The sequence below is a fragment of the Nasonia vitripennis genome (assembly GCF_009193385.2).
Source record: "Nasonia vitripennis strain AsymCx chromosome 2 unlocalized genomic scaffold, Nvit_psr_1.1 chr2_random0009, whole genome shotgun sequence".
In the NCBI taxonomy this organism is placed as follows: Eukaryota; Metazoa; Arthropoda; class Insecta; order Hymenoptera; family Pteromalidae; genus Nasonia; species Nasonia vitripennis.
In genome coordinates this window covers 1,267,027-1,281,342 of record NW_022279616.1, presented here as the reverse complement: position 1 = coordinate 1,281,342, position 14,316 = coordinate 1,267,027, and the positions used below count along the sequence as shown (strand labels likewise).

General features: G+C 32.2%; 1 protein-coding gene across 18 annotated transcripts in view; it reads right to left on the bottom strand.

The window, feature by feature from the left end:
- Positions 1-14,316, bottom strand: part of LOC100113919 (RNA binding protein fox-1 homolog 1-like) — a 371,748-nt gene that overhangs the window by 302,386 nt on the left and 55,046 nt on the right. For 16 of the 18 annotated variants that reach the window (XM_032601587.1, XM_031925312.2, XM_031925321.2 and 13 more), the window contains one exon: positions 7,475-7,738. The exons of the other annotated variants lie outside the window; for them this stretch is intronic. In XM_032601587.1, coding sequence (XP_032457478.1) covers positions 7,475-7,738 — 264 coding nt within the window. The remainder of the gene's footprint in view (positions 1-7,474; positions 7,739-14,316) is intronic. 18 annotated transcript variants of the gene reach the window in all.

Genomic DNA, 14,316 nt, shown 5'->3' with positions numbered 1-14,316 from the left:
CAGAATCGGTATCTATTAGACAAGAGCTGTCACGAGAACGCACAAGACGTACACATACCTTAACACCAACAAGTAGTAGCCTATCCATATTTAGCACATCTACGTGTAAGTAGCCTAATAAATCAATTTAATTATCCGTTATAACGGCTTGTCGTCTAACGAAACCTGCATTACCGGCGTCAGTGTTATCCATTTTACCGGATGTGCCATCATACCACAAGACACTGCTCAAGTGTGAGTTTTTTTGTCGCTGGTCCGTAATTCAATAACGTCTGAATGTAAAATCTGTATGCGTAGGTGTTATTGGGTGGTGATACTGATTTCTGATAAAAAAATACATCCACCTGATTGAACAGTAAATGCAGAAAATTATTCACAGAACAGACGTTTGGTACTAACACATCCTTCTAGAATGGCTTCGTTGGTGTTATATTCACACGTAGACTCAGCATCATAGAGGTACTACTATTAAACGGAAGGAGTCAGCCCGAAGAGTCATGCCTACGAAGAGAGAGAAAGCTATAGAAAGAAAGAGAGCATGACAGACGAGGGCCGTCGAGAATCCTCCCCCACCTACACGCACTCTCTCTCTCTCTCTCTCTCTTCTCCTCTGCGATCTCGCTTGCCGTTACTAACCCGCTTGCCACTGACTTGTTTATTTTTTTTTATATTATAGCCTTCTTAAGTCCTATCCAGGTCTTATATGGCTCTTCCCTCTGCCCGATACCATACAATGGTACCGGACAGAGAGGTTTCCTATAGTCGCGGTGCATGTGCATCACATCAGAATTTAGTGCACATGCATCTCGACTAGACCTACAGTTTAATTATACAGTGCGAAACTGTATACAGTGGGATCCGAACCACTAGAGATTTGATGTTATAAGACACTTGTATGTACATAACATACAAACGTATGTAAACATAGAGGTGTCCCGATGTCAGAAAAGCCGAGAGTCAGGCTTGAACCCACAACCTCCGGATTTGTACCATTATAAATACTTATCCGCTCACTTGTACTATTATAAATACTTTGAATATTTGAATAAATAGACAGTAAAAAATGCCGATTTTATCACACTAAAAAATTTGATGCTATTCTGTATAGGACGAAACTAGTAAGAAAGCAATATTTCTAAAGTTATTTTAATCGAAAGGCAAAACCTTTTAACAGAACTTATTTTGCTTAAAATATATAATGCTTTGGATAAAGTCACTCCATCATAAACTAATGCATCCCAAAAGTCGTCCACTTGCTGACTTTCGTCTACCGAGAGTAAGCGTCGCGTCGGTTCGCAAATTGTGCAGTTCTTTGTCATTAGCCTACTGACTTTTGTGCAGGTCACTTCGATCGAGAGCAAGCTTCACGTCAGTTTATTTTGTATATTTTCTATCGCGCATTTCTAATTTTTCGACGCGAATTTCATCAATGAGGACAAAGAGTAAAGTGTGCAACGCCAATCCAGATTCAATTTTGCGTTCATTTCACAAGTAAGTACATTAATTATATATTTTTATTTTATGCGCAATTATGTTAACACAGTTAAAGTTAAAAACACTGCCAATTCATTGGCACGTAGCTTCCTCCAACTAAATTTATAGGTTTAATAAATAAAATACTGTTTTAACACATCTATATATCTGCATGCTAATGTATGAGGCGGTTTTTGATACATAATTTAATATAAGTTTTGGATGGTTCATTGTCCAAAAGTTTGCAGACCCCTCTGTTTTTTTATTATAGAATATGAACACTGTCGTAAATTTTTTGTCACAGAATTTCACGCATGTTTACATGTGTTTCTAACCAACCTAACCATCAAAACAACAGGCTATTCATTAGATAGTCGCTCGCGCAATTTTCGAGAAAACGATTTTTACATTTTAGCTCTTTACTCTTCACACTTAACTCGTTAAATTTCTACTAGGGTACAGGGGGAAAAACAAAATTTTGAAGCATAATATCTTCGAAACTAATTAGTTTTATAAACAGCACAAAGAAAGGGATCAAGATACTATATAATGCTAACTAAATCTATTATTTGAACTTGATTATTGCCTTTTTACTCCAGTTATTGCGTTATGTAGAAAAACGACTTTTTTCAAATTCTTTTGTTTTTCTCAGGATCTGCCCCATGAAATAACTTTATGGTGTATAACAATAGAACGACGAAACATTACTATTACAAGGCTTTTTTGGAAGGAAGCAAAATTGTAAATACACTCGATCATTCAGATGATCTATCCGATGAGCATCTTGATATATGTGCACAGTCGATGTTACATCTTGTAAATGAGGTCAATGCTGTTTTTGAGACGGCTGATCCAAAAGCACCAATTGTCGATATTGTTCAAAATTTAGAGTATGCGCATCTTATCGAAAAATTCATCAAGCCTATAGATAAAACAGAATCTCATAAAACATCTATATCAGAAAATGCAGACTTCAGCGGAAATAAAGAAAACATCTCTGATAATATGCTTGAAAATGCAGCATATGACAGTTCTAGCAAAGACAAACATAATAGTCCAATTTAAATCAATAGCAGCACTAATTTCGGGGAAAATGTAGATATCATTTACTCTAATTGTGTAACTAAAATTAATACTAATTATAGAAGAATTGAAAAAGAATTTTGAAGAAATGCATGCTATAGAGCAACAAACTAACATGCATGAGAGTAACGAACTAACTTACAATTGGTTGCTTTTTTGCGCTTTTTTGTCAGGTTTTGCCAGCACACGTTCAAGAAGTAATGAAGCGTATAGATCGTAAACCTATTTCTCGCTTTCCACCTGCTCTCCGAAACTTCGCGCAAGCTTTGCTTTTTCACTCTCCGGATGCTAATGAGTTTATTAGACGTAGTTTCTTGAAATGTTTGAACGTTACTTACTGTTTAAACGTTAAATAGCTGGATCCGCAGTGAGCAATGTAAACCAGGCATTTCTAAAGAAATTATAGATGATATTTCAGATGTAGTCCAAAAAGAATCTAATCAAAGTAATAAAAAGCTTATTTAATCTCACTTTTAATGAAATGAGTATTAAACAATTTAAAGAATGCGATAAAAGTAGGCACGCTTGGAAAGGCTTAGTAGATGCGGGTGGGAGGGGGGCAGGTACATAAAGTAACTAGCCACGGTCATGCTGAAATAGCCAGCAAAGCGTTAGTTTTTATGCTCGTTAATATAAATGGCAGATTTAAAACTCCTGTAGCCTATTATTTTATTAACTCCTTAAATGGTATACAGAAATCTATTTTGATTAAGAATTTACTACTTAAACTACACGAAAAACATATTGATGTTGTTAGCTTAACTTTTGATGGTGATAGAACACATAGAACAGTATGCGAGTTATTAGGAACCAATTTAAATTACATTAATAAAAAAATATTTAAACCTTATCTTGACCATCCAGCCGTAAAATCCAAACCAGTGTATATATTTTACGATCCGTGTCATTGCTTGAAGTTAGTCCGTAATCATTTCAAGTCAAAAGGACATTTTATTTGTAACACTAATGAGTACATACACTGGTTATTAACTTCATTTACATTTCTAAATCTTGCGAATAAACTATCAAAACGGCACATAAATTTTGAGAATGAAAAAATGAAAGTATTCTTAGCTGCTCAGGTGTTATGGTAAGGCGTTGTATCAGCCTTGACCATCCTTGAAAATGTCGATAAAAAAGGTAAATTATAAGATATAGATTTTCAACATGCTTCACCAACCTCAATATTTTGTAAATATTTTAATGGTATTTTTGATTTATGAAGCAATAGAACTCGATTCGATAGTACAGCAAGTCGAAATGTATAACTTTATTTAGCAAATATAAAAGAGCAAGTAGATAAGCATATAGACTCTATTGAAAAACTTGAAGTAAGCTACAGACCTAAGAAAAAGTTAAGTTCGAAACGTCTTCAATGATTCGCAATTTCGTAACTGAATTCGATGTCATGCGAACAGGATTTCTTGGATTTATCATTTGTTTGCCAACTTTGTATAATCTTACAAAATATTTGTTAGAAGATAAGAATAAGATTGTCGCTTATTTTTTAAGTTGTAAATATCTTAAGACCACTTAGAAATGTTTTACTCTGGTATGAAGAATGGGTGGATATAATAATAACCCGACGACTACGCAATTTCAAGCTGCATATAAAAGACTTTTTATAAACGAAATCAATATTTCTATATCGCCGTCTGCAAATTGTTCGCCTTTAGATTAAACGCTTCTTTTAACAGACAAAAAAGAAATAACTACCGACATTGATCCAGTAATATACAAGTATACAGTACGCTTAAAAAAGGCAAAGTAGTTATTAAAATAAATAGAGTAAGAGCTCAACGTACATCAAAAGAATATTTTATCAAAACAACTGAATTTTTGCAAACCATATCGGGCTCATGTCCAACTAAAGACTGGATAAGTTCCGATTATATTGAGTAGAGTGTAAAGCATATAAGTCAGTAGTTAGCGCATTGGTAGCAAAGATTCACTGTGAAAAATGTTGGAGAATATTAAATGCTTTTAACGATAAGCACAAGGATACCAAATCGATATTAACACTGCAGAAAGACCGAGGAAATAAATTGATCTATCCATCGGATTATGTTTGTAGGAAGTAATTTGTAGGAAAACAGAAAAAGTCATACGCCATTGTACACATTTGTATATGAAAAATATTAATTCCAGAGTAATAATGGAAACTCTTCCAACTTTACTCAGTTCAATTTTAAAAGATGGTTATAACTATTTGTCAGTTTGTAAGTTTGCACAAGATTCAACTCGTAGAATTAGAATTAAAGATAATAAGTTGACTTATTCTAGTGGACGATAACAATTCAAATTATTCATGAAAAATACTTATACAACAATTTATACTAGCGCGATTTACCTTACACCTAACGTCGCTCAGTTAAAACATATATTGCAATAATAATAAAATTCAAGTCTTGTTAAGATCTTTTTTCCTACTGTCAATTTCTTATAGGGGTGGAAGTAAGAATTTTAAATAATAAAGATGTAGAACACCAAACACGAAAATGACGCATTGATTTATGATGCAAGGTAAAAGTTTGAAACTGAAAATATTAAAAAACCATGACAGTTAAAATTTTATCAAATTATAATTGATTATTCAATTAGTGATTGTCATGAAAATGAAGACGCTAAAATTTTAGTAAACAAATAGAAAAATATGAAGACTCATTATTATCTAGTCAGCAACGTGAAATTTTCATATTATCAAGAAAGTTATCTATGCATATAGTTATTTATCACTGGCAAGAACACTGACGTGATTTTGTTATGTATTAAAATTTACAGTTTTCTACGTCAATTCGTCACTGTCGATGTGACACTTGTTTAAAAAAGAGGTAAAAAAATGTATGCTGTAAATCACTTAAACCAATTAATTAGTACAGAAATACCTGATAAAAACGAAAATGAAAAATAGATTATTTACTGTTGTACGACAATTTATGATACATTTATGATGCTATAGATGTATTTATTTTAAAAGAAATTGGAAATTATTCTAATTCTAAAAGTGAATTAAATGATAACCATATACTTGAATTCAACAAAATTTAAAAATTTTACTCGATTTTTGATAAGCAATCTGTGGCTAATTTTTAAAAATTGTCTAATATTCAACCTATTGATAGACATAAAGAGAATATTCAAATACTTTTCTCTGGTTCAAGTACAAACATACATTGGATTTGTTTGTGGTACAAAGACAATGTAATACAAATTTTTTATAGTATTAACAAAAATTGTCTAGACGATGATCATAGAATTTTTATTAATAGGCTGTTTCTAAATAAAGATAATTTACGCATATCTTTTAAACAAGTACAGTATCAGACTAATTATTATGATTGCGGTGTTTTTGCTATAGCATTTGCAGTCGCTATTTTATTTAATATTTGCCCATGCAATGCTCAATTTAATATAAGTAAAGAGGTTGTCAATCTCAGAACTTGGTAGTTTTCTTTGTCAGTTTTTGCTACAAGATGTAACGCTTTTTATCCTAGTTCTTTGGCAGTTTTTAGATTGAGTATTCTTAACTATTTTCTTCCTAAGATAGTTGGTGAAATAACGCGACACAGGTGCACGTGGTAAATAGCGATTCGAGGTTAGAATTGGAAAATCATTACTAGCAGGCTTGTATTCGAGTTTTTTTTTTGTTGAAAGTATATAGAATAATGATTTGCATGCGAAAAATCATCCAAAAAATTTGGAGTGACCGGGGACTTGAACCCGAGCCCTTCAAAAGGATAGCCGCGCGCCTTAGCCAACCGAGCCAAGTAAACGTTGTCATTTGACCAACTAACTTGGGCATTACTTTTCAAAAACAGCTTGATGTAAGAACTGCCAAAGAACGAGGATAAAAAGCGTTATATCTTGTAACAAGAACTGACAAAGAAAACTACTGAGTTCTTAGCTTTTTCACCATTTTAAATCAGCTAATTTCTACCAAGGACGTAACTCATGCAATAAAATTTGCTGAATTTAAATTAAATTTTGATATTGATATTAATATTGAGGAACTCGAGGTATTATATACAATAATCATTAATTATCTCTTTCAGAAGCCAACACAAAGAAAAAGTAACTACTAAAAATTAATCAAAAAAATAATATAGATAATAAAATAATAAGTTTAGCTGATAAAACAACTAATAATTGTATTCATCATTGTGGAAGAATCATACTATAACAATGGCATTGTATATTTATCAAATCAAAATAGCAAAAAAAAACTTCATTAAAACGAAAGTTTGATTAAAACAGTATAGTATTTCATAATCTTATTGATAATAGATTAATAGATTAGATATTATAAAATACACAGATAATTGATTTGTTTTTTCATATAGCCCATATTTATTATTAAAATTTAACCGTCACGAAAAGTAGCATTGAAAGAAGTTGCAGCAGTAAGAGTGCTATGAAAAATGAGCAAAGCGGAACAGGTCTGTTGTACTCACGTGAGAGAGAGAGAGAGAGAGAGAGAGAGAGAGAGAGAGAGAGAGAGAGAGCTGCGAGACGCAGATGAGATGACAACCAAAGAACGGATTTAGTAGAAATCGATAGAGAATGTACGTAGATGAGTAGATTAGAAACTTAAATATAATTTTCGACTATGTTTTTCTTTCCCAACATACTCTACAACAAAATATAATAACTACCATATGTTAACCGCGAGCAAAGCGAGCGTTTTTTGCTAGGTTTTTTAATTATTAATTTCACATTAATAACCTAATAGATTATTTCATACAAAGCCCTAATTATACGTGACGTGATCATTGATGAAATAGTATAAAAAATGTTCTTTTGTTATACACCATAAAGTTTACTTTTTTAAGATCGTTATAACTCGATAACAACTGGGAAACTGTAGTCAAGAGGATTAATCAGTTTAATGATTTTAATTAATGTAAAAAATTAAACTTACCCCAAACATTGCTCTAAGGTCAGGATCTCTGAACCGAAAAGGTATATTGCTGACATGAAGACGTTTAGGTTGCCCTTTAAGATCAGAAGCTTGTGTTTGTGTTACTGGCGTTATTGTACCTGAACTTACGGGAGCTAACGTCCCCGTATCAATATTATTTTCTGAATTAGTTTCATTAGCGCCTGTCGTTGTAGCAGGTTGTGGTCCGCTGCTATTCACAGCCGCTGCTGCTGCTGCTGCGACTGCTGCTTGAAATACTTCCGACTATAATCGGAGTAAAAAAATGCATATTTTAGACTTATTATATTAAACTTAATAATATGTAATAATGTTTGTGATTTCAAATCAAGAATAGACGTGATCGAAGTACGGATTTAGGCCACCTAGTACTATTATATTACACTAGCAGGGTCACCTCGCTCCTAACGTCGCTCGGTTGATGTTAGGTATAAATGTTTATAGCTCTAAGGAAAATTAAAAAAATGATATTATAATTATAACTACAAAAAACTTAAAAGGTTGAGCGAGTATAATTTTTATACTGTGCTTGTTAGTATTACCAATATAAAATAACCATCTTAAATATAAATGAGATTAATCAAAGAAAGGCAAGTTTAAAACAATATATTTTAGAATATAATATAACACAAACCTAAAGTTGTATTATTATTAAGGGGGAACTCTACTGATTATTACATCTATTTTAAATTATATCAATTTTTATAAACCAGAATTGTAATTTATAATTATAAATATATTTCCATTGTAATAAGAAATATTTTACTTTGGTAAAAGTGCAATTTTACTGTTCCATAGCTCATTTATCGAATAACCCATTTTGTCAAAAAATGTTCCCAGCACATAGCCTAATTATGAAAATTTCTAAATATATGGTAAAAAGGATGTTTTAACTATACAAATAAAATTTATAATTTATAGAACTACAAAACTGTTAGTTGTAATATTTATTTATAAATATTATTTAAAATTATTACAAACTATTGTTAAATATTGATGTATAATATAAAAAGCTAATATCATAAAATAAAATTTTGTTTAAAAATCAAACTTTTATTTTTATAGTTGAAGCATAAATTTTAACCATAGATTTATGAGTTTTCATAATTCGGCTATGCGCAGGGAACATTTTTTGTCAAAGTAGGTTACTCGATGAAATGAGACATCGAACATTAAAAATAGCACTTTTACCCAAGTCAAATATTTCTTATTCAAAATAGAAATGCAAATTTCTTAATTATAAATTACATATTTGATTGATAAATATTTATATAATTTAAAATAGTTTTTATAATCAGTGGAGTTCCCCTTTAAAATAATATTGTAATATTACTTTAAAACTGTTTAACATATATTATTTTTTGTATACTACTACATTTCATTCTTTTTTATCTTATTTTTTTACATCTGAAAGTTTTTTGCAATTGAAGTATATACTATTATGATACATAATATTATTGGCATGCATAATAATGCAGAATAAATCATATTCACCTAACATTTTACTCTTGTCGAAAGTTAAATTTTTGTAGACGATTACATTTCTTTTTGGGCGAACTTATTAGAAGTATCCTAAATTTCGTCTAAAAATAAAATATATTTCATAAATATGTTTAATTAGAATAAAAATATAGTTATTGGACCCGTCAATTGACAAATTTTTGAAGCATAATTGATACTTATAATCTGATTGTTTTATGTAAAATATAATTAGTTTTGTGAAAAAAAAAATTAGAGTAACCGAATTTTCTCATTATGTTATTATAATAAAACTATGAAATTTTGCAAAATGAGATAGGAGAGAGTCCGTAACTATTGTATGATCTATTGTAAATTTCCTTATTGCTATAAGCGAGTTAGTGGTTTTTTTAATTGTTATATTGTGGCGAGAAATTTCAATTTTAAATTCATTAGAGACCTTTTTAATGTCATATTTATATCAAATTATAATTAAAACTTCCGAAAACAAAAAAAAATGTACAAGTGTTGCTTCGGTGGTCGAGCCGGTTCAGAGCTGGCACACTTCTGTATAAGACTTTAAATATAAATGAGTGTATGTTTTAAAGAATAAAAATAAATCATACAGATGAAAATCATTTGTTCATTTACTATAATTTATCTAATTTATTTACTTTAATATATTATATAATATTTGAATATGTATATTTACCGATCTGTTGTCAAGTAAATTTCAGTTGTTATCAATTATTAAAACATAACGTTATAGAATTATTAAAAAAGATTATTTTAATTGCGTGCAGAACATTTACTTTAAAAATATATCTGCATTTGATAATTTATTATAGTTTATTTTATGCTTTAAATTTAATAAATAATACATACTTGGATTTAAAAATATGTAAATATACTAATATATACATGAGTACTGATGCGTTGCCAAATTAAATTTTCTACATTCTATTAAACATTTATTTTTGTTGCGTTCTTATTATTAATTGTTATAATAAAATTTAATTTACAAAACAATTTTTAACTTCAAGTATACGTAAATCCATACATACATACACACCCACACACCCACACACACATATATATATATATATATATATATATAAATATTGTAACGAGGAACAACGACCCTCCCCACGCCGGTAATCAAGGCAGGATAGAGAGTGACGAAATAGGGCGGCGTTGGCTCAAGTGGTAGCACGCGCGCCTACAGATCTCGGGAGCGCCGGATCGATTCTCGGCCCCGGCGTCTCCTTTTGCGATTTTCTCCTCTCATCGTCAAGTCTCACCCCGTTACAATATATATATATATATATATATATATATATATATATATATATATATATATATATATATATATATGTGCTGCGAAAATATCGGGGCGATGAAACGCGTACAATAGATTGTCGGTAAATGCGTTCGTTTATTAGTTGAAATTCACAAAATATGGTTTAGTTTTTTGAGATATATATTAGCAACATGTAAATAATGGGCTATGAATTAGAATAATAATATGAATTGTAAATTATAATAAACATATAAAATATGTCAGTTCTGTTACCTAATGTACCTGTGTGCCATGAAGCCATTCACATCGTTTCACAATAACTGACATATTTCATTTGTTTATTATTATTTATAATTCATAGCGTATTGTTTACATGTTGCTGAGAGAGAGAGAGAGAGAGAGAGAGAGAGAGAGAGAGAGAGAGAGAGAGAGAGAGAGAGAGAGACAGACAGAGGAAGCCGCCGAACCGCAGGAGAAGTTGAAGTCAAGAAGAAGAATACTAAGTAAGTTGTTGCATCTTCGGCACGAGGTCCAGAAATAATTGTTCGGTGAGTGTTTTGGTTTGGGTTACGCGACGCGAATGAATACTCGTTTCGGGTGAGTTGAGACGCGGTTGATCTAACTAGATCCCGCCATTTTAATAAATCTTTCGAGCCGCTGTTGATTGCTATCCCGAAACGTATTCGGGAGATTATTCAAGCCTCTGTTGATTGCTAAGCGATCCAGATACCATAAATTAATTGCGTAGCGCCGCCGTTGATCGCCAAGCGATCCAGCTTCGAACAAGGAGGATTTTTGAGCCGCTGTGAATCGATAACCGATCCAGCAATAGTCTCTGATATTGCGTAGCGCCGCTGTTGATAGCCAAGCGATCCAGCTTCCTTAAGAACAACCATCGAGCCGCTGTCGATCAAACGATCCAGCATTGAGGGTTACATTAAGCCGAGACGCCGTTGGTACTCTAAGTTCGACCACCCGATTTTCCTCTAACGTGTTTGCATGGCGTCATCGCTGACCGAGCGGTCGCAGCGTTACCTTCTCGACGAGTAGTAATTGCGGTTTCGCAGTACGAATAACCGTTGTTCTTGTCGCCGCGAAAGTGCCCCCTTATCAGGTGGTTGTCACGACGTTTTATGAGATTTTCGCGCTTTTCAGTCAATATTCACACCGCAGGAGAGACGACCACGGGAGAATAATTACCAGCGAGGCCAGAGGGCAAATCTAACGGTCGAACGCCATCTTGATGGACGCCGCGTCCTTTGATCACGACGCCAACGCCATATTGGGCGATTTAAATACGGGTTTTAGAGTTACGGCAACACGGTGGGTCTTGTTTATATTTATAGTCAAAGCTCGTTGTTTATTCATCACATCAGTAATCGGGTATCACCATGTTATTTTATGAGTTCGTTTAACGTCGAATAACATCACGCGTCAAAATCAAATTTAAATTATTACGGGTAAACTTGTATTTAGACCAAGTCTGATCCGTACTGGGGGTTGCAGAATATACGACTATTATTATTCAGAATAAACAGTGTGTAACAACTTTATTACTATACCTTGCCACGCCAGGCGTACCTGTTCCCATACCTATACGTTGTGGCTTCACCGCACACAAGTCCATTAAGTATACTTTTATATTATAGTAGAAGTATAGAAGTATACAAATTAATAAAAAACAAATAAAATATCACCTGTTTTAGACATATGTGGGCAACATGTAAACGATACGCTATGAATTATAAATAATAATAAATAAATGAAATGTGTCAGTTATTGTGAAACGATGTGAATGGCTTCATGGCACACATGTAGATTAGGTAACAGAACTGACATATTTTATATGTTTATTATAATTTATAATTCATATTATTATTCTAATTTATAGCCCATTATTTACATGTTGCTAATATATATCTCAAAAAACTAAACCATATTTTGTGAATTTCGACTAATAAACGAACGCATTTACCGATAATCTATTGTACGCGTTTCATCGCCCCGATATTTTCGCAGCAATCGTGAACTTAACACCTCACGAAGAACAAAACCATCGACTCTCACATGGAACATTTGTACGATAATATTCATATATTACAATAGCAGTCCGCGTATGTGTACAATTATTTTATAAGATAATGTTTGTAGATTTTTCTATTTTTATTTTGCTTTGTATTGTCATATTAACTTTGGTCTTGTATATATTTTTTTATTTAAACTTTTTGTGCTACAAACTTGTTGTGACTGACGACTTTGTGGGTTTCAGTAGAGGGGCGCTGTTCGCTTCGGCGATCGTTGAGACGGGTCTGAAATTGTTACCCTTAAGTCTATGTTCTTACACATTTTATAGGACTTCAAAAAATTCAAATATAATTCTCATGAGATGAGAATTATACTAATAGATATAAATATGTTAGTTATTGAGAAAAGATATGAATGACTTCACGGCACACAGAAATATTTAAATAACCCGAAATTATTAAGGCCCAAAAATTGTAAGGCCCGAAATTATATCCTAGATGTTAAGTTATTGGGAAAAGATGTGCAAAGCGAGACTGAAGTATCATTTTATTTCCGCAAATTCGCAAAAATTAAAAAATTTTAAAATGTTGAAAAATTAAAAAATTATAAAAAAATTTTAATCTTTTGAATGTTTTATATAAATTTTATTAATTTTTTTAATTTAGATTGTACTACCCTGGTAGAATCGGTAACCCATTTAATAGCCAGTTCTTGGAATGGAATCTAAGAACTAGGCAGTTTTCTTTGTCATTTATTAGGCAGAATGTAACGCTTTTTCTCCAACTTAATGGGCAGTTCTTGGATTCAATCTGCTTACCTTGTTCTTAAGTACAAACTGCCCATTATAGTTTGTCGAGTAACAGCTGGGTTACACGTGTTTATCACAGTTTGAGGTTAGAATTGGAAAATGGTATCTAGCAGGCTTGGATTCGAGTTTTTAGTTCAAATGATACTATAGAATAATGTTTTGCATCAGAAAAAATTCTGTCTGACCGGAGACTTGAACCCACACCCTGCACGAGGCCAAATAAGTACGGCCGTGCGCCTTAGCCGACTGAGCCACGCAGACGTTGTTCCACACAAGCCCTACGAGCTTCGCCATATGTTTGAATTATTCAAATTATTCAGCTTACGCCTAAATATTAATAATTTTGTATTTTACATCCGAAAAATTAATTGATTTATTGATATTTTCATAAAATATAATTCTCAGCCATAAAAAATGCCCAAGATATCACTACTTTTAGGAAATTTAAAATGTCCAGTTTTTTCACATTTTACTTAGCCAGTTTTTGCCTTTACAGCCATTTTAAATGGGTGATTTTCTACCAGGGTAGCAATGAGAGAAATACTTTTCAAGAAATAAGGTGACCCCTAGTGGAAATGGATTTTGTGCCAAAGTGTGCCAATGTGTGCCAAAGTGTGCCAAAGTGTGCCAAAGTGTGCCAAAGTGTGCCAATGGGTTCAATTTCGGAAAAAAAGAAACACTTTGGCACATTTTAGCATACTTTGGCACAGTTTAGCACACGTCCTAAAAAATACCAAATTAATACATTCAATTTTTGTTTTGTGAATCCTGTGGAACACCTCAGCACACTATGGCACACTCTGGCACACTCTGGCACACTCTGGCACACTCTGGCACACTTTGGCACACTTTGGCACACTTTGGCACACTTTGGCACACTTTGACACACTTTGACACACTTTGACACAGCATATTTTACAATATATATTTTTTTAATTTGTTATGAATTTCGTTTTTCAAAAATGTCTAATAAATACTTCAAAAAACTATATCAAAGGACTATTATTATTAAGAGGTATCACGAATAAATATACACAAAATTTACCAACGCATATTCATTTTATTGTGATCGCACAGCGACAACTTTTAATATTTAAAATATAAAAACTTATATATTATGAACACATATATTATTTTTGGATAGATCTTTGGCTACCTCTTTGATTTATAGAGCCAATTGAAAATCAGTGATAAAGTGCTAGAAAAAGATTTTCTAAAAGCATTTGTGAGGTA